Source organism: Silurus meridionalis, chromosome 16 (genome assembly GCF_014805685.1).
Source record: "Silurus meridionalis isolate SWU-2019-XX chromosome 16, ASM1480568v1, whole genome shotgun sequence".
NCBI classification, from domain to species: domain Eukaryota; kingdom Metazoa; phylum Chordata; class Actinopteri; order Siluriformes; family Siluridae; genus Silurus; species Silurus meridionalis.
The window spans coordinates 12659454-12680738 of NC_060899.1; the positions used below are offsets into that span (position 1 = coordinate 12659454).

General features: G+C 42.0%; 1 protein-coding gene across 3 annotated transcripts in view; it reads right to left on the reverse strand.

The window, feature by feature from the left end:
* The window catches only part of magi3a (membrane associated guanylate kinase, WW and PDZ domain containing 3a), a 129997-nt gene that overhangs the window by 32018 nt on the left and 76694 nt on the right, over positions 1–21285 (reverse strand). For all 3 annotated transcript variants that reach the window (XM_046869206.1, XM_046869209.1, XM_046869207.1), the window contains 3 exons: positions 14726–14845; positions 7184–7390; positions 2933–3101 (listed from right to left, as the gene is read on the reverse strand). In XM_046869206.1, the coding sequence (XP_046725162.1) occupies positions 2933–3101; positions 7184–7390; positions 14726–14845 (496 nt within the window). The remainder of the gene's footprint in view (positions 1–2932; positions 3102–7183; positions 7391–14725; positions 14846–21285) is intronic.

The following is a 21285-nucleotide window of genomic DNA, read 5'->3' on the forward strand; positions in this document are numbered from 1 at the left end:
AAACAATAGGCACTATCGATGCGCTGCTCAAAGCTGGGATTGGCTATTAGCTGGCCAGACTCCCCAGATGTTTTCAAAAACTCCCTCAAAGCACGTGTTTAAAGAGGCAGCGCTTCAAACGTGACTCCCCGGGGAGAAGGTGTCTGATTAGAAAGAAACGACTTTGAAATATCAAGTGAGCGTGACAGGTGTAGAGCGGTCTTCAGTACACAGCAGTGTAAGCTCCAGCCTTTCAGGCCCAATGGGAAAGAAGAACAGAATAATTATTTCCTCTATTATTGGGAAGGAGGGAAAGAGAGTGGGGGAGAGGGGGCAAAACGAGAAAGAAAGACACAGAAAGTAAGAAAAACAGACAGAGAGAGAGAGAAAGAGAGAGAGAGAGGCATAGAAAGAGAAAAAAAGAGGAAAAACAATAGATAGAAAAACGAGAGGTGACGAGAGAGGTTTAGAGAGAAAGACAGATAGACAGGCACAACAAGAAAAAGAAAGACATAAGTAAGTGGCAGACAGATGGGCATACATATAAAAGAGCAACATGGAGAGAAATACAAACAGAGAAAGAGAGAGAGAGAGAGAGAGAGAGAGAGAGAGAGAGAGAGAGAAAAGGAAAATCGGAAGAGAGAAAAGCAAGAGGGAAGAGAGATACAGACAGAACGACAGACAGACATACAGAAATAGGTATAAAGAGAAAGACAGATGGACAGGAACAACAAAAGAAAAAGAGAAATAAGAGACAGGCAGACATGTAGAGATAGAGGTATAGAGAGAAGAGTAAGACAGAGACAGAAAGTAAGAATCAGAGAGAGAGAGAGAGAGAGAGAGAGAGAGAGAGAGAGAGAGAGAAAGGCATACAGGGACAGAGTGAAAGAAGAAAAGGAAAGACAGAACAGAGAAAATGCGAGAAGGGGGGGGCAGATAGACAGTCACAACGAGAAGAAAAGGGAAGACATAAGAGAAAGAGAGAGAGAGAAACAGGCAGATGAAGACAAAGAGAAGAAAAAGAAAGTGTGAAAGAAAGAGAGAGAGAGAAAGAGATTGAGAGAGAGAGGTACTGATGATACACGACCCCTTCCATTCTTTTGCAGCTTCACAGTTCACTTCAGATGGAATTTCTCACAGCTGTGAACATTAAAGCTGCAGGATGCCAACAAACTATACACAGCAATTATACAGTGTAACTGCACTTTCTATATTATATCATTGCTGTCGGACGAAGAGGCTGATGGAAAGGTTTTATTAACATGAAGAGAGAAGAAAGAGAGGGACGACTCTTTATACCAGCTCTAGCGGTAGGTTTCACTGTAAACTGACTAAAATCTTTTTGATATAACATTTACCTGCTTTTGTATGAAAGAAATCAAATACTTCTTGCTATTACAGGACCTCTAGTCAGGCTTTTTTTTTTACTCATTATCGCCCTGTTAGCAAGAGCATGTCCAGTTATGGATTACTATACACAGGGTTTTCACAAAATCTAATTTAATCAAAAATCTTGACCCGTTTGAAATGATTTCAGACCCAAAACAGCAAATTTGAAACTCTTTTTGATTCTTTTTAAGACCCCACAGAAACCCTGTGTAAAATATTCCAAGCGATTCAATTCATTTGTACTTGTACAGCACTTTTAACGTTGTCTCAAAGCGGCTTTACATAGATAAAGCGGTAAATAAAAGACTGTATACTAAGAGATACTAAGAATATGAAGGGGAGCGTAAACTGCATTATGTAGAGTATATTTAACTTTTCAAAAAACAGGTGGGTTTTATTATTAAGGGGGGGGCGGGGACGAAAAAAAAAAAAAAAACACCACACTACACATATATGAGGCATGTTGTTTGCAGGAGGGACGATATTTCCTTCTTTTCTCTGTCTTTACTCTCTTATCGGTCATTTGCATCTGCTCCAGGTATCATGTAAAACACGTCTCGGCTTTGTGAGGCTGCAGGCCTGTCGACACGGATCCCCCTGGCCGCTGCAGTTCAGCTCTTCCTGCCCCGCCCTGTTTATAAAGGGGGTATTTATAGCTGTTTAACTCGGCTCTATGTGAAACTCGCTCGGTCGGTAAAGCGTGTTTATTTACTTGTTGCAAATTAGAACGTAGGTACGGGAAGCCGAGTTTCGACAAGAAGGTGAGCGTCAAGGTGGGTGGGGGGTGGTGGTGTTGGGGGGAGGGAGTATCACATTTCACATTTAGTCCCAATTTGCTCTTAAAGTAGTCTCAACTCTTGGAAGATGTTCCACTGGATTCTTTTTGGAGTGCATTTGTGGAGATTCGTGCTCATTCAGCTACAATTGTGTTAGTAAAGTCAGGTAGTGGTGAGAAGGTGAGGAGGCCTGGGGGTGCAGTCAGTGTTCACATTCATCACAAAGGTGTTTGATAGGGTTTCGAGCTCTACAGCAGAAGATCTTCCACTCCAACCCGTGTAAATCTAATGCTCATGGAGCTGGCTTTATGCACAGGCTTTTAAGAGAAGGGAACATTTCATGCTATCGCAATCATAGACATCTTATAATATAATATGCTTTTATCACTTAATATACGTATTTAGATTTTCTTATAACTTATGTATATTTATTTGATATTTTCTTTCTATTCTGATCTTACAAACTGTGTGCCTCCGAGTTTAAGGTAACAATTTAAAGTAGAACCAGATGTTGCTGGAAGAATCAGGTGTCCCGAAACTTTTGTCCATACAGTATAGTTGTCCTTTTCATGAGCAGGATTTATTTATTAGTATCTGACGCAGGCGATATGAAGGAACCCGAATGAAGGACGAGCAGAAGGTCCACGTGTGCCGCATGGAAAACCTTCAAAAACTAAACGCGTTACAGACTGTAGAGTTGCTTTTTCCGAAACTCGAAGTCTCGCTGGCTCACACTATAACCAACACTATAACAAGGAAAGGCTAATTTGATACAGATGCACACTCACTCTATGAAGTAGACCATGCCGGTCTCGGTGTAGGCCATCTCCCAGTTCTTAGGCAACGGTTCCTGGCTTTCGTCCGCCGGCAGCATGCTCCAAGCCCCGAGGTCCATGGCATTGCCGGGCAGCGTGTAACTCGGGACGGTCTGCCTCCAATCGGTGCCTTCTTTATGATCTGTAACAGGAATAAAAGGAGAAGGAACGTCCTGAGAGGTGAGAAGATGCAGGTACACGGTGCATCTCTACACCAAGCAGCACCACGGCATATCAATTCTGTTACTGGCTGGGAGAATGAGAGAGAGAGAGAGAAAGATAGATACAGGAAAACAAAACAAGAAGATTTGCATGGCAGGAGGCGTTCCAGGTGAGGACAGAGCTGTCCGGTGCTTTCGCAGAAAAAGCTGGGATCGAAACCCTCCCGGATTTAACTGCAAGGGAATATAGAGGCTGTGTGTGTGTGTGCATGTGAGAGTAAGAGCAAGAAAGGAGAAGAAGGAAAAAACACATATAGAGAGATTGTATGTCTGTGTGGTAATGCCAGACTTTGATCAGTCTACCCGGCCTTCCATCTGCACCAGGTCTTGTGGGCGGTTCTTCCGGATGCAAATCTCTGACATACACACGACCAGAGTTTCAAAAGTACACAACAGCAGCAGTGAATCAAAGGTGAAGAAAACTTGACCCAAACTTTTGCAAACAACAGGGGAAATAATGAGATCAGGTGGGTTTCCATTGCGCTGCACCATCCCTCAAAACCTGTGCGAGAATAACCGCATCATACGCCGAGTTATATAACGAGAGAAACACCTTACCTGGGTGATATGCTGCACTGGTGCTCTATAGACTGGTCCAAATGTTTGTTGTTTTTTTTTTTTTTAAATAATACATCCAGATATTTACTTTACACACTTCATATCACCAAAACACCTTGCAGACACCTGGTGATAAGTATGGTATGTGCTTTTTGAGCATCCCACAATTAGTGCCAATTAGCCTTTCGAATTTCATCCGCTCTTCTGGGAAGATGTTCCACTAGATATTAGAGTGTCTTTGCAAAGATTTGTGCTTGTTCAGCCACAAGGGTGTGAGTAAAGTCATGTAGGTGAGGTGAAGATGCCTGGGGGTGCAGTCAGCGTTTCAAAGGTGTTCAATAGGGTTTTCAGGGATTTTTCTATAGCAGGAGATCCACTCCAAACCATGTAAAGCATATCTTGATGAAGCTGGTTTGGTGCACAGGGGTATTGGAACAGGTTTGGGTCTCCTAGTTGAACTGAATGGGCATTTTCATGCTAACGCATCCAAAGACATCACATACAGCGGGGGGCCGGTTTGGGAAAGAACCATGTATTGCTGGAAAAGCCAGGTGTCCCAATACTTTTGTCCAAATAGTGTATAGACTTATAAGAGTGCTTTATATTCTCTATCAAAAACAAAACATCTCCATGTGCTGCAGTAGTTCAAGAAGTTTTAAGTTAAAAGGTAAATTATTAAAGTCCTAAGTAAATCATCTGTTTAGAAAGTCTGGATTTGTTCATCTTGGCGTCTGTGAAAAGCCACACTTCAGGACCTCCAGAACATGTTTTCAATATGCGCTGTGTCCATTTGTCCTTCGCCATTGTTCAAAACACACACACGACCCACTAATAGGTCCATAAGGGAACATCCAAACTTGAGCAAAGTGTCACTAAAGTGCCCACCCTAAGACGCCTTAATTTCTACTTTCTTCCCACCGAGGATGAAGATGTTCATGATCACTCGGCACTGAGGTGGACGATTGTGACTCGAAACGTATTGTCGTAGCGATATCCTGAGCATGAAGCTAATGCGATTTTAATGTCCGTATCATTAGAGAAATTAGGAAAAGGCTCGGGCTGTAGGTTGCAGCTGCTGGCTCTTAATTTTTTATGCTTCGTGTTTGTGGGGAACAAAAATGTACTGTGTCCCTGGTTTGAACCTGAGAGCTTGGGTTATCCATCTGTGTGGAGTTCTGTGCAGACGGCTTTGTATTGGGTTTGTTCCACCACCCACGACCATTCTTAAGGGTGGGGCTTGGTGATATTAAATTCCCCTGATACACTGCATTTGACCCATCCAGGATGCCACCTCATGCCCAGGGTTCCCACCGCTCTCTTTCTCTACCCACCCCGAGACATCCCGAGACATCCGGAGTCCAGGCCAGCTTCATTCGTGTCCTTTTGGACCTTCAAAGAGAAAATGGTGACGCCAATAGGATCCTGAACCATCTAGAGATCTACCAGCTCCAGTTGGATCCCCCTCCTTCATGAAGATTACAGACATTAAAGATAAACAACCTCTTAATCAATACTCAAAATACCATTCGACATATGCTGTTTCTTCATCATTGAACATTTAAAGGCTCTGGAATGGGGGAGTTTGTGTTGAATCGATAATGATCTCAGATGTTGAGTTAATTTATGAGTTGCTCAGGAGCTCCTGGTTCCACAACTCCAAATGACTATGAGTAATGTCCTTCTGACCGTATTATACAATCGCACACTCCGGTGCTCATGATATTTCTCACTCTCTGGGGTTTGTAATTGTTAAATGATTTATAATCAAACTCTTGGTGTCAACGGGTTCTGCTTTTGGTTCCTCTCAAGGTTTCTCATACCATCTAAGGGAGTTTTTCCTTGCCACAGTCAGCCCAGGCTTTGTCTTCGGGGATAAATTAACATAATTCATTTATATTCAAATTTCCAGGGCACAACCAGTTGTGGGGGGCTCCGGGGCTCGCCGGTGAGCACCCCTTACCTCGCCGCCGCCCTCACTCAATTAAATTGACCTGTTTCTCTGCTGAAGTTTAACATACAGTATATTCTTACATACTTGAATTCAGGCAATTTTGCAATGATTATTAAATGTGTTGGGAGGGCGAAACCATGGGGGGTGGGGTGGGGGCTTTGGGGGGGATTTGACAATGGGAGTCTTGCCTAGGGTGCCTAGGACTCACTTGGTCCTATCAAATCCCCATGCATTTGCGCCGAAGTGTGAACGACATGTGGAACAATTGATCAGATGTACAGTCCTGCCGTCCTCCTGCCACATGTGGAACACGTGAGTACCTCGTAGCAAGTCCTTTTGGGCTCGGTATCGCAGGACGCTTCCCGGTCTGCATGCAACCTTTTTTTTTTATTTTTTACAAATCTTTCTATGCTCTGGACTAAGCTAACAGAGTTGAAGCCTTTAGACAAAAAAGAGCCCTGAAACACCAGCCTGATTTCAGTACTAAAGCGACTAACTGCGAGAGATTTCGTATTTAAAACCGTACTGCTCTGACACGTGAGAATTTCTGCAAGACGCTGCTTTCCACTCCATACTTCACAGCACACTGACACCCCATTTGAATTGTATTCATTCCTCATCCCTACTTCTAATCTTACTGAAAGCAATACGTGTCCTTGGCTCAAACACTCGGCTCTAAATCGGCCAACGTGACACAGCAAAACGCTTAACAAGCTCCACTGGAAGCTTGTTGAAGAGCAAAGCTTGGCAGCCTGACAAAACCTGACACAGAGCTAAAGCCCTGTCTGAGATCAGGTGTGTAATATCCATCACACTACATCACAGTCTCAAATTTTAATATGCATCGCTTTCTGTTTTTCTCTCGCAGAGACAGACGCTGTTATTTAGAGTCATTTTTTAAGAACAGATAAGCGTGTACCTCTTCAGGAACTAGCAGTGGACGGACATATACAAGATAAGGATGTGAGCAAGTGAAATTCTGGTTATCTGAAGGCAATTTATGTCGTTCGGTAAAAGGGGGGCTGCTAAGCCATTCTTTTTCCGTCTCGGAGAACGCGTTCAGAGGGGTAAGTGTTCACCTCAAGCTACTTGAATGTTGTCTATTCAGCACCCTCAGGCCATGTCCACCATGAATACGTTTACTTTTCTCTCCGTTTTTGGCCTTCCGTCCACACTGAGATGGCATTTTTAATGAAAAGGTAGCTTTTTGAACGATTGCTTTATTATTATTAGCATTGTTACTATAATTTTTTCATATTCATTATTGAATTCAAAACATTTACTTATGCATATGCATGGTGGGTAAATCTAAGAAATGCGTGCAAGTGCAAGTTCGGCGTGTGGACACGACTTGATGACTTGCTAACTCAAAGGTGTCAACCCAAAACTCAAACTCATCACTCAAACAAGAGCTGGTTTCGATCCTGCCTGCCAAGAACGGAAATCTGAAAACTGACAATTACGGTTTAAAAATACAACAAATAAGAATCTCACCTGTAAGTCCGTTCACGAGCGAGGGCCTCTCGTCATCGTCTTCTTCCTCAGGTGCCGCGCTGTCCTTCCTCTCCATCTTGCTGACCGAGGTGGTCCTCTTGCGCTGCACCTCGTTTTCAAACTCCTCGTCAAACAGTACCTGGTCCACCAGGTCCGGCTGCACGGGGCTGGGCTCGGCCGGGGGTTTGGGGGTGCCGTAATAATTACCTGCAGCGGAGAACAGATTGTGCGCATCACGGTGGTGCGTTTTAAGATCGGCTTTCACGTGCTGAGACACAGCAGCTCGTTGCTCCCCGAAATCGAATTTTAAAACTAATTCACAGCACTGCAAGCGTCTGGAATCTCGTGTTTGGTATAATGGGTAACTCTATAAGCGGCGAATCTGACAAACCAGAATTCAGGACACACTAATCTTCGAATGTGACTTAAAATAATACAGTATATGAAGCGATATAAAAAGTGAACAGGTATCGTTTTCACTTTCTAATTCTATTCATGATTAAAATCTAATAAAATTTTGCAGTGTTTTTTTTTTTTTTGCCTGTCAAAACTTGCCCAATAATTTTGCGCATCCCGATCTCTGTGTTTGTATGTGTCTTGCTTTATTAATGCCTGTATTTACAGCAGCCTGTAGGAGGCTCCCTACAGCCCCTTCTACCTGGAAGAAAAGCGTTCTAAATAAAATTTGCGAATGCCAACGCTTCAGAAAGCGCAAACACGTCTTAAAAGAAGAGATTTTTGCTCTTCTTGGCATTACGAGGTCTCTGCTCTTCTCTTGACACTACCCGGGGCTGACAAGTGCTGCGTGGATGCGTCAGGGGACGAGGAATTCAATTACAAAGCGGCGTTATCACGCGCGAGTACAAAAGTGAAAGAAGGAAAAACAGTGTGACGGGGATTTATTTAGACGAGGTCTTTATACGGCTGTGGAAGCACTTTCAAGGCGCTTTAAAATGGTCATTACGCTGCATTATTATAACATTACAGCCTCGCTCGGTTACCACGGTTACACGGTTTAATTTCACCTCGTGCTGCCTGTCAGACTGCCTGTGCGTTTTTCAGTCATCGTTGAGCAGAACTGGCTTTAAAATTTCGCTAATTCGCTAACATCCTATATTTTGGATCTATTTTTGGATTCTAGTTTGAATCTATGGCATGAAAGCATGGAATCTTGTACTGGGGATCATTTCACCTCAATCCCTAAACTTCCCCCAAAGACCTGCAAAACCTGCTGCTGTAAACTAAAAAAAACCCCACCAAATCTAAATGATTCTTCACTGTTTGTCTTCACTCTTTATCCCCTGTATAATGATTAATTATCCCACCCACGGCTTTCCCATTATCCACAAGAGTTTTCCTTATGAGTCTGCCACCTTGTCCAGGTTTCTGTTTAATGATTTCTCGGGTAGTTTTTCCTGGCCGCTTTTCAAAGTTTTATGCGATCTTTTCTCTCCAGATGTTGTGTCTAAAAGTTCTAAAAAGCCACGCATTCTAATATTTTTTTCACGATTTCATTTTCTCATGATCTTGACAAACATCGTTTCCTCTGGCGCTTCATTTTGAGGTGTATTCAGCATAAGAGCATGTTCTAGAGGCAGCATCGTCGCATCATGGACAATAATCAGAACCGTTTGCGGCGAGAAATTTGAGTCGTGATCATGAGTCTAAACCTAAACCTTACTGATTTAATAGTGTCTAGTGCAACATTCTTGAAAGACCTGATTTCAGATGTACTGTATGTGTGTGACTGTGTAAATGTGGGCGTGGCATCACTAGGAGCATCTTGGACGTATTGAGGACACATTGCTGATACACTGCTGAGCCACCTTTCTGAATGCATCAGCATGTATTTTGAAGGTATAAAAAGTAAAAAATAAATGAATAAATAAAAAATAGAGAGAGAAAGTGAGAGGGGGGCACTTTTAGCACTTTTAGACACAAAATCTGGAGTCGGTTTAAAAAAACAGAAAATGAACAAAACGTTAATTTCCTCTAGAACGTCCGAATCATCCTTCTTTACTGCCACAGCCTAACAGCCTGGTATGTGTCCATCCATCACACCTGAACGGAGATATGAGGAAGCACGACACCTTTAACTGGTTACGTCTCCATCATGGATGGCGTGCACTATCGGCTAGCAGGCTTCTGCGAGTCAGTCTACCGTGTGATGAATCGCCCATAAACATGCCATTAGTCATCCGTGAACACGAGCGCAGGACAGGAGGAAAACGGAGAGGACGGGAGGGAAAAAAAGCGATCTGAGATAATCTGTAATGTCACTGATTAGGACGAAATCTGCAGTAAAATCGAAAGGCTTGCGGAATCATTGCAATTTTCAAATCGACCAAAATCTCTATTAAAATTGCCAAGATTTGAATGCCAATCACTCAATAATCAACTCGGCAACAAACGTTAACATCCAACATCGGTCAATCCTGAAGGGTCTATTGGATCATTCATTAAAAGCATGGAAAGCTAAGCTAAGCTTTGGTGCGGAATTAATTGGGCTGACAAAGAATCTGTAAATATGCTGCTTGCTGAAAGAGGACACAAGCTTTGGTTATCGCAGGAATTAGAAAAAATGATCTCGTTGACCGCTGCAAGCTGATTTGAGTATTTAAGAAACTGTTGATCATGTGGGATTTTCCCACGTGACAGCAGGACGGTTTCTACAGCAGATGTGTTTTTTTTTTTTTTTTTAAATCTATCCCTTTGGCCGATGCTTTTCAAAACACCATATCACGCATTAGCGATTGTTCTTTAAGTCAAGTCAGTGTCAGCACTCTGCAGTCATGGTGAGCAGGAAAGCATTTGTTGAACCATGAGGCAGATCGGCTTCGGTAGCAAAAGCACACACTGGCTTCTGCTTCCTGTCAGCAGTGATGGAAAATGTACACACATCTTTTACTCTAGTAGAAGTGCAGATACTCATAAATTTTAAACACTCTGGTAAAAGCCGAAGTACTGACGACACTTTTTGGAGCTCCGACATGGACTTCAGTAAAAAGTAATCGTTACTACTACTTGTTTCAGTGTCACGCTGGTAACTGAACCCTAAATCGTAGTAATATATTAATTCAAAAGGAATTTCATATTTCGTTACCTAACGAATGTATTCAGGCCGAACATCCACCATATAGAACACAAGCAGAGAGAAGATGATGATCAGGATGTTCTCGGTCATGTTTACATCACTGACTCACTCGGTCTCATCCACGTTGACCCCAGACTTCTTGTTACCTTCGGCCTGCTCATTGTTAGCTTTGTAAACTAGCCTCCGTCTGTGGTGCGTGAAAGTCTCGAAATGATACACCAGTGGTTGATTGAAAAAAGCCGCGCAATGACAAGAAACAGGTCGACGGGCAGAAAACGGTGCGCAATGAAAAGAAGAAATATTGATCTTGTCACCAAATAGAGTCTGGTTTGGAAATGTAAGGAGTGGAAAGTACAGATTTTTGTGTAAAAAAAAATGAAATAGTATAAAATAGTGAAAAGAACCGATACCTGAAAAATCTACTGAAGTACAATAACGAATGGGACGTGGCGGGAAAAAGTTCGAGAGAAAAAATAATTCCCGCCGACGCTACCAATGCTGCTGCTTGAACTCCTTCTAATCTATCCAATGACTTCGCTGTCTGGGGCGTGGGACTGATGCGATGAAAAAGAAATAAAATCGGATGCAGCTTCAGTTACGTCTCTATAAAAATGCACCGTCCATGAAGCCAAGAAATCGGATGATATTATTCTAGCAGTGCAATAAATATATTTCCAGATCTATATTGAGACAGCGGCCTCAAAGTTCAGGGAATAAATAAACGAATAAAAAAAAAACAAGAAAGAAACAAACCACCTGGAGCTCTTTTTCATGCAGTAGCCAGCAGGGTGTCCAGTAATATATTACTGACCTCTGCGTGGCATAAACACACCGAGTGTCAGAAAGCGCGGCACTGGAGCGAATCCGGCTTGACCTTCGGATGAGCGAAAAAACACGCGTTTGTTTGTGTTTCTCCTTGCGAATGAATGGATTGCTAATGACCCTATAAATTATTTAGACCTCGAACGGGAAGTATGACTAATTCCGGCAGCAATACGCTAAATAAGAGGCATGGGCATGTCTCTCTCTCTCTCTCTCTCTCTCTCTCTCTCTCTCTTTTACACAAACACACACTCGAGAGCACTCACGAGGCTGGTTTATATGGTAAACGTTGCGGCCGGTGAATAAACCCTGACTACGCTGGAATGTGAATAGAAATTCTCGAGGGTCAGGAGTGTTGGGAGTCAGCTGTGACCTTTTCCTTTCGCTGAGAAACGTGGAATAATGTGAAAGAGTTCTCGGGGAAAAATTAATTAAATCACCCTATTACAACAGCTTATGGAAGACAAGGCAAGGGAGTGCATTCAAGGAGCTAAATGTCAGGATTATGTCTAAATTTGATTCGGTTCGAAAAGGATGGTCGCATTAATCTGATTAGTTTGAGTGAATTGACTTGGAATCAACTTGAAAGTGAATCGAACACTGACATGCATTTTTGTATCATTGGCAGGCCGTGCACTTCACACCCAGGCCTTCAGTGGTGTCCTGCCCAAATCAATCCACCTCCTAATACCATTATTATGACCAATAGAAACCATCGATATTACACAGTAACGAAGTATAACAGAGCGCCGCGTGACAGACTGAAAATGAATGGCATTAATAAGGCAGGAAACCCAATGCGCACAATTCAACAAGTCTCCTTTCACTGCAGCCACAGCCGCACTACATCATCTCCAGCAAAAGCAGCGATATTACGCATAAACCCTATAGAAGGTTTTCTGTGAGTTTAAATTGTGCTAACACTACGGGAAAAAAAACACCCCAAAATTATTGGGACACCAGACTTTTCCAGCCATACCTGGTTCCTTCATCAACTTTTACCACACAGTTGGAGACAAACAATTTGTATAGCATTAAATTTTCCCTTCACTTAAACAAGGAGATCCATAGCAATACCCCTCTGCATGAGGCTAGGTCCATTTGAAGTTAAGTGTCCAGAAACATGTCTGATAATCCCCCGTTAACCCCCACCCCTGCCCGCCCCACCTGTTATAACCCATCAATTACTGTACAGTGACTCATTGATGAATCAGAAATTGTTGAAATGTGATTCAACTCCATCAGGAAGTCAATCCAAAATGCTCTGTATTATTTTTTTAAGCATTTCATTTCTTTATGATCCTCCAAGGTCAAAAGATGATCAAAAGCCCCTTTCTTTCTTTCAAACGCACAGAACGGACCACCACCCTGCAATCCATTAATTCCTAACATAGCCCGGGTGATTTATTTTTTATTTTTTATAAAGGCCAAGAAATTCTCGCCTGCACACATAATCCAGTGGGTTTGAACATTCCCACAGCTCCGGCTTTAGTCTCAAAGGGAATAAAGGAGTTTGAGAAGAATTGAGGACATCCATCCGTATGAGCTCCTGCCCAGGATGGAGTGTTAGAGAGAAATGTGTGGCTGAGATCACAATTGTTACTAATCCCATCCAAATTTTGTAAAAGACCCACATAAATTCACTCCAGGAAGTAAAAAAAAAAAAAAAATCGTCACAAATACATGATCTTCCAGAGTTGTTCAGTATCAAGATTCTAACACACCTTCAGCCTACATACATGTTCAGCTGATGGTCATGTGACCTAAATATTTAAAAAAACGAATCATGATTAAAAAAGCTATGTCCATCATAAACATCTATCCTTTCCACAAGTCGCAGGTTGTGCATTTCACACCCAGTGCTTCAGTGGCGTCCTCCCTGAACAAGTCCACCTCTTAATACCATCATTATGACCCCCTGGCTGTAGAAACCATCAGTATTATAGAGAGACGCAGTATAACGGAGCGCCGCATCACACACAGGAATCTCATACAGAGAACAAACGGCATTAATACAGCAAAAACAAGTCTCCTTTCACTGCAGCCACAACCTGCACCGCCCGCATACATCACGTCCAGCAAAAGCATCCGTATTAAATGTCCCTCACAAAATGTCCCCGAGACTTCCATGCATTTTAGTGCATTTGTTTGACAGTTTTCCTGGGAAAATTGGGTGTTTTTGTGCAAATTCTACAAGGAGAAAAAGCCAACTGAATAAATGGTTCATGAAAAAGCTTAACAAATCTATTGAAATGTTTTCTCCGGCTTTTCTCAATCACTTCTCCTCCGTCAGCACGTCGAAGCATAAAAAAACTGCTCTTAGATCCACAGAAATACAGTATGTTTGAGCTTGTTCAGTTTGCACATGCACAGATGCAGTCTCTGACCGTCCCAATCAAAGGATGCGGAAATGTTACGGGACACCTGCTGGATGGCCCCGGTGCTTTGAGCAAAATGTACTTGAATCTACGATGTGTGACGGCTGAAATCTGACTGGATAGAAACTCTAACGTAAACAGACACTCCTAGGAGCAGCACACCTGAGAGAAAAGCTCTGAAATGAAGACAAATGTGCTATTGGGAATCATTAATACATAAATTCATGGACAATATATATGAACAATGGTATGTCAGTGATTCTGAGTTTAGGCCAGAAGAGAGAAGGCCTTGCTACAGACGTCCTCTGGAAACGTTACACAACATAAACACCTTAATTAAGTTCAAGCCTCAAAAAAAAAAAAAACTAAATGAATACTCTTCCATGCAGAAAAAGCAGAAGACAGGATGATATAGGGTGAGAGGCATCCCGAACTAATTTCAGGGGAAAGACGAGGTATCATTGACCAGAATTAGCTGCTGTGAAATTATCCTTCAGTACTGAAATACCGGGAGACCTGAAAGCGCACATCAGTCACGGAGACGAACCCGGATCCTGTCCGAAAGCATCCAGTTGTGACCTCACCTCTGTGTCGACCTGATTTCCTTTTCTCGCTGTTTTAAAGTGTGCTTTTTTTTTTTTATAGGGAGGGAAAAAAAAACCGCTTTCATGACTCATGGAAGGATCATTAACCCGTCCTCCTGAGCCACCATGGGGTTTAGAGAAGTGCTGTTTTACTCAACACCTGCTTATCGGTGAGGCAGGGACATGTAAGTCTTTATTCAAACTCAAATGTGTTTGTGTGTGTGTGTGTATATATATATATATATATATATATATATATATATATATATATATATATATATATATATATATATATATATATATATATATATATATATATACACACATACATACATACATATACATACATATACACACACACACACACACACTGTATATATACACACACACACACACACACACACACACACACACACACACACACACACACACACGCAGATAAACAAACAAACCAGCATGATGTAGAATAAAGAAGAAACCTGCAGCAGGTTTACTGCTACCTCTAGGAGCTCGAATGCCTCTAAGGCTTCGCACCATTCAGCTTTCATCTCGAGATACGCTTTAAGATGGACCGAGGGCCTGGTTAGCGTTTGTGTTCGGCAAACAGCGACTCGCTAACTAGCCCACATCGCTGATCTTTGTTCTCCCACACACTCTTACGCACCATCGTAGGTCCCGCTCTCCAGCAGCAGCCCGCTTTCCTCCAGAACGCGGAACTCCTCCACACTGATGAAGTTATAGTCGACGCCGGGAACCTCCCCCTCCCGTGGCTGTCTTGTGGTACCTGCCGGGGAAAAAAACAAACAAACGCAGAACAAAGGGTCAGGCTTCGGCGTCTGATAAAACGGGAAGGATGAAAGAAAGAATTTTCTCTTCGGATCGCTGTTAGTTATTGGTTGTAAAAAAAAAAAAAAAAAAGATAAAGATATATATATATATATATATATATATATATATATATATATATATATATATATATATATATATATATATATATAAAAAGTTTCAAAGTAGAAAAAAAATGTCTTTCAGTGCACTGAGTTCAAGAACAGTGGCTTCTTGTTTTTACTTTTATACCAAACATATAAAGCTACACTGATCACACTGATCCTTTCATCTTTGCTCTTCCTTGAACTCTTCCCCCAGGGGGCAGTGTTGTTTAACGCAGCAGCTCCAAATGACCGATAGCTAAATTCAAGAAAAATATCACAAAACAAATTTTTTTTTAAAGAAGATTCTACAATGACCTTTGAAACTTAAACATATCGTGTCAATCAAAATAAATTGCTGTAAAAAACAACCTCAATTTCACCAAAAATATGCAAATGGAGGGGTTTGTGAATATGCACGTCTAGAAAACACTGCACTACTTTATTGAATAAAGGTGATGAATAAACGGTGTTACGGAATTGGGTTGTTGGATTAACGTGTCCTTCCTGGCTCTTTTATCCAGGGTTCGACCGCACACTTATCTCGACTCACTGGTTAATGTTTAAACACGCTGGATTCCTGATACGTTACTGTATGCATTAATTGTTTTGTTCCTGTGCAATGATTAAACAGCCAGAGCAGGAGCTGAAATGTCATGGAGACTCTTAAAGTTGCATTCAAGCGCAAGCTTAGGATGCAGATTCAAGTCCAAAAGTTATATTGGAGATTATATATATATATATACACACACACACACACACACACACACACACACACACACACACACACACACACACACACACACACAAGCACACAATTACATAGGATGATTTTGGATTAACGAGACCCAAACCCAACAAGACAATGCACCTGTGCACAATCCCAGCTCCATGAAGATCTGCTTTACATGGGTTGGACTGGAAGATCTTGAGTGGCCTACTGTAAAGCTCTGACCTCAACCCTATTGGGTAGTCAGCACTCCAATTCCTCCCAGTACACATCAGTACCTGACTACCATCACCCTTGTGGCTAAATAAAATCTGAGAAATCTCCACAACCACACTTTAAAATCTAGCGGAACATCTTCCCAGAAGAGTGGAAGATATATGCGGAATCGGATGTGAATTGGGCTCATGTATATAATATAAAAAGAAGCCCTTTCACTCAGGAAACCTCACACTCGAAGAAAAAAGGGATGGCGAGACCCCTGCTGTAGACCATCAACTTTAAATAGAAGCATGAAATGAAAAAAAAAAACCCAAGAGACAAAATATGTTGACATGAACAGTAATAGAATTCTTTTTCTCAGCCAGTCAAAGACCAACAGGTCATCATGGGGCCAGGGCTTGTTTCATTCCCATGCTGTCACAACACATCTGGCCCCATCTGTCACAGACACGCCGATCAACCCCGGCACTAGTGACGGGAGGCTCATGATTTCGGCTGCAGAGGTGAGTGGAAGATTTCCTATGCAAATTATGTGTTTGATGCACTGAGTTAAAGAATTGAAGGACCTTTCTTTAGTTTCCTACTCATAGCTTTTGGTGATTTCATTGCCATTAGACTGTTACCATCAAATTAGAGGCACACAAATGTACATGATGGCTTTGGATCTAGCATTATGCTTTTCCTTCACTTCAACCAGGAGACCCAAATCATGACAATGCCCCTGTGCACAAAGCCAGCTCCATGAAGATATGCTTTACATGGGCTGGAGTGGAAGATCTCCTGCTATAGAGTCTGTTCTCCAGGCCTCCTCACTTCACCTATATCAGTACCTGACTTTCAGTACCTCACCCACATCAGTACCACAATCAGCTTGAATGAACCCCAGTCCTCCTTACCATCACATCGCCTGACTTTAGTAAAGCCCTTGTAGCTGAATGAGCACAAATCTCCATAAGCACACTCCAAAGTCTAGTGGAACATCTTCCCTGGAGATTCATATATATTCTTCGTGTACTTGCTCAGCAGCTCTCTCTCTCTCTCTCTCTCTCTCTCTCTCCATCTATCTTAGAGGTCAACCTTTGGATGAGAACTCCCTCCAGAAAAAGGATGGATCATGTTTAGTGGTCCGGCTCTCTGAGTTCTAAGCCGAATGAGTGCAAAGAGCTCGTTCTGAATCGGGAGAAATGTATTCTGTTTAAAAAAAAAAAACGTTGCCTGTAAATACAGCCTTCGGTGTCTTCAGCTCCTGATGTTAGACCTGCTTTCCAAGGTTCGAGAATATTGTGGAGAATCACATTGTCAATATGCAATAAAAGGAAGATCTCCGCGTTTATTATTTATTACCGTATGAAATCTGCGACAAAAAAACCCCGCCTTGTGAGACGTAAAGGACCCGTTCAGATGATAAAGGAACCACTGACGCTCTGGTTGTGGTGCTGCACTGGAGGCCTGCACGAGAGAAATGCACCCTCGCGCACAGGGCGCCGTTATTGCTTAAGACGGGGTTCTAATAAGGAGAGGAATATTTTGATTGTGGCATCAAAAGGAGTGCTGAGCTTCGCCGACACCTCATTACGGAGATCAGGGAGCAGCTTAAAAGGGAGGTCCTTAAAACCGTGTGAGAGAAAAAAAGCAATTGGCACAGATTAAACACCTGGGCATCACAGGACCCCACTCCTTTCATTTCTGCCATCCTTCTTTTGTTTATCCGCCAAAGAGACGATTGAGAGTACCGCCATGCCATAAAGGATATATGAACGCCTCTGGGAGGAAGATAGAGAGAAAGAGAGAAGATGGCCGAAAAGATTACGTGCTGAAAATGAAGGTGATCTCGTCTCGCTCCTTTTCCTGGGACATTAATGACTTCACGGGGACAATCTTCTGCTGCCGAGGTTATATGATGGAGCGGCGAGACGTGAACTAGATCAGTCCTGAGCAGGACGAGCCTCGTGAGGGGTTGTTAGTGTGGACAAGCCTGGACGCTGTGGCAGATTCAGGATGCATGAATAACGAAAAGCAGAGCCTGTGGAGTCTCCATTCAATTTGGGGTTAATTTTGTACCTGCACACAATATTTTCTAACAAATTTTCAATTCAACTGGTTGTCCAAAATACAAACAAGTAGCTAGTAGTGGTTCAACATTTTGTGGCCTGTTCCCCAATTAAAACTTCCTACCTGCAGTTATTTCTCATTTAACATCTGGCAAAAACAAAACAAAAAAAATGTAATCCCCCAAGCCTGATTCAGTGACTAAATGTGCATGAAGACCTTAAAAAGAAAATGAAAGCTTGGAAGGAAGTAGCAAAGATCACTGGTCACTCTGGTGAGTGTGCAACCGTGATGGACGAGGTACACAATCCAAAGTGCTATGATTTATTAGAGCTATAATGTTCATATTGTAGCCATTATATTATATAATCAGGGGTGGCGCTGTTCTCGTGGTATTTTTCCGGGCTCTCATTTAAAGCCGCAGTACATCCTTAAAACTTATATACTTAAATACTAAATACTTAAATTAAATACTAAAGTTTTTATGCGCTCATAAATAAAAGAAAAAAGACTGATTTCGCAAAACGTAGTTGAGTAAATAGTATGATATTTGACTTAAAAATAAAAGTCCCTAAACGGAAATACTTGAGTAAAGCACAGATACGTAAAAAAGATACTTAAGTACAGTAACGGTTCACATTGACTTCGTTACAGCCGAGCGAACAATGTGCGATTTTTAACAGTTCTTCGCGACTGTTGCTCGTCAGTCTGTGCGTGTTCCCCATGTCACACTGTAGGATCTCGGTCGTCATAACGTCAGACTGTAGCACAGTCAAAAATCTGATGCATACACACAAAAAAAGACTTGTTTTACCTCATCAATCAGTGACACGTTCAGACCCGTGTGCTCGCTCTAATGGTAGCTAGCAGAAAACAAAAACAATCTGTGGTGTTAATGTTTTTCTTGACATGAATAGGCTGCCAGTGAACATGTCAAACCAGGGATCACAGACTACTGGTTTTAGCCTAGGATTATAGGAATCTTTTAGGATTTCCACTTTGGAACTTTGGCTCAACACCCCTGTGGCTGAATGAACACAAATCTCAACACACACACTCCAACATCTAGTGGAACATCTTCCCAAAAGGGTGGCGGTTGTTAACAGCAAATATGGACTAAATGTGGAATAGGATGTTGGCCAGCTGTCCAAAAACTTTTTTCCATATAATTTTGCTACAAATATATTACTAAAATATATATATATAAAAGTTAAAACAACAAAAAAAATACTGCACACCTCCGAACACCATGAGGACACCATATGCAAGCATAAATATAGAGGCGTGTCCGGTGAAAGTCCATAAAAAGAAATCTCCATTAAAACTAGAACCCATCTCCATTAAAACCAGAACCCATCTCCATTAAAACCAGAACCCATCTCCATTAAAACTAGAACATATCTCCATTAAAACTAGAACCTAACTCCATTAAAACCAGAACCCATCTCCATTAAAACTAGAACCCATCTCCATTAAAACTAGAACATATCTCCATTAAAACTAGAACCCATCTCCATTAAAACTAGAACATATCTCTATAAAACTAGAACCTATCTCCATTAAAACTAAACCCCTTCTCCATTAAAACTAGAACATCTCTATAAAACTAGAACCTATCTCCATTAAAACTAGAACCCAACTCCATTAAAACTAGAACCCAACTCCATTAAAACTAGAACCCAACTCCATTAAAACTAGAACCCAACTCCATAAAACTAGAACCCATCTCCACTAAAACTAGAACCCAACTCCACTAAAACTAAAACCCATCTCCACTAAAACTAGAACATATCTCCATTAAAACTAGAACCCATCTCCATTAAAACTAGAACATATATCTCCATTAAACTAGAACCCATCTCCATTAAAACTAGAACATATCTCCATTAAACTAGAACCCATCTCCTGCTACAATACTATGTCCTAAAATCTGCTCTCATTTTGAAGCACATATAGCAGACTGGTAGATTCCTGTATATCTCAGTTGAAAATGTTGAACAATTTTAATAAACACCGTCTCTGTTTTCTCACTTGCTTTTCATGCATTCGACAGGATCCTGTTCCACACCTTTAATCTCAACCAGATGTCCAGTGGTGTGCTTTTCTACTGTGCCTTCGTATTTACCCCTAAACTGAACAGATCTACATCTGTCAAGATGCTCTAAATCCACATGCAAGCCAAATTTCATATTTGTGACTATTTTCAGGGACTCACAATTGTTTAGAAATGTCTCTAATACGGTGGTACCATTTTGACAATCGTTACAGAACTGGCCGACACGTGTGCACAGAGAGTGTCAGCACTGTGCAGACTGATGCCTCATAAATGTCAAAAAAAGCTGACTTGCTTGCAAACACACACATGAGCAACAGTTTGTAAGAGAGCTGACAGGACCGCAGTTTTATAATGCAATGTCAAACCAGATGCATGTGGCAATAGGGGGACATGTTGAATTGAAAAACTGAGTCATGAGCAAGTCAGAATAAAGCAGTGTGAGCATGGCACTAGGGATTTGCTCTCAGCCCGTACCGGTAGCGAGAAACAGTCGATTCTAATCGACGCACATTGTGAAAACGAGCTTTACAGCAATACAGATGTAGATCCACTGGATGGGAAAAAGTATTGGGACTGCTTGCTTCTCCGACAATTGTGCAGGATGTTTCTGAAAGCCTTGGCGTGAAATTTGCCTGTCACCCAAACCACACAGCTAGCTCCAAAAAGATTTGGAGTAGAAGATCTTGAGTGGCCTGCCATGGATGCGACATTTTCGAAAAGCCTCCGCTTTCACGGTCCACGCTGCGATGCCAAAATGGCGTTCATCTGATTTGGAGAGGCGAAGGCTACGTTTTCAGTGACGGCGGAAACAGCGTCTGTGTGTGAACGGAGAAAAATATGCGTTTTCAAACAAAAAACGTGTTAATGTGGACATGGCCTGAAAGGATCCAGACTAAACAAACGGAGCACCATTGCTTTCTGGTTAGTTGGATTATAAAGCTTTGTTTTTCAGTACTCGGTGTGTTCAGATGTTCAGCTCAGGACAGTGTTGATGATTACTAGCAGCAGTGCTTAGGTACGAATCTGGTACCAGTATCCAGACGAGATGATCCGCTAAAGCAAGGGTGAGATTTGGAGCATTAATTGGAGTGGTACTGGAAAAAGAGCAAAAAGCTAAAGCGTATCCATATGGATACTCTTCAACAGTGTTCTACTGAGCCGAACCGGTCTGAAACTGAGCTCAGAGCAGCTGCACAGGGGTTAATACACAGTGCAGCCCCACTGTAATGAAATAACAAATG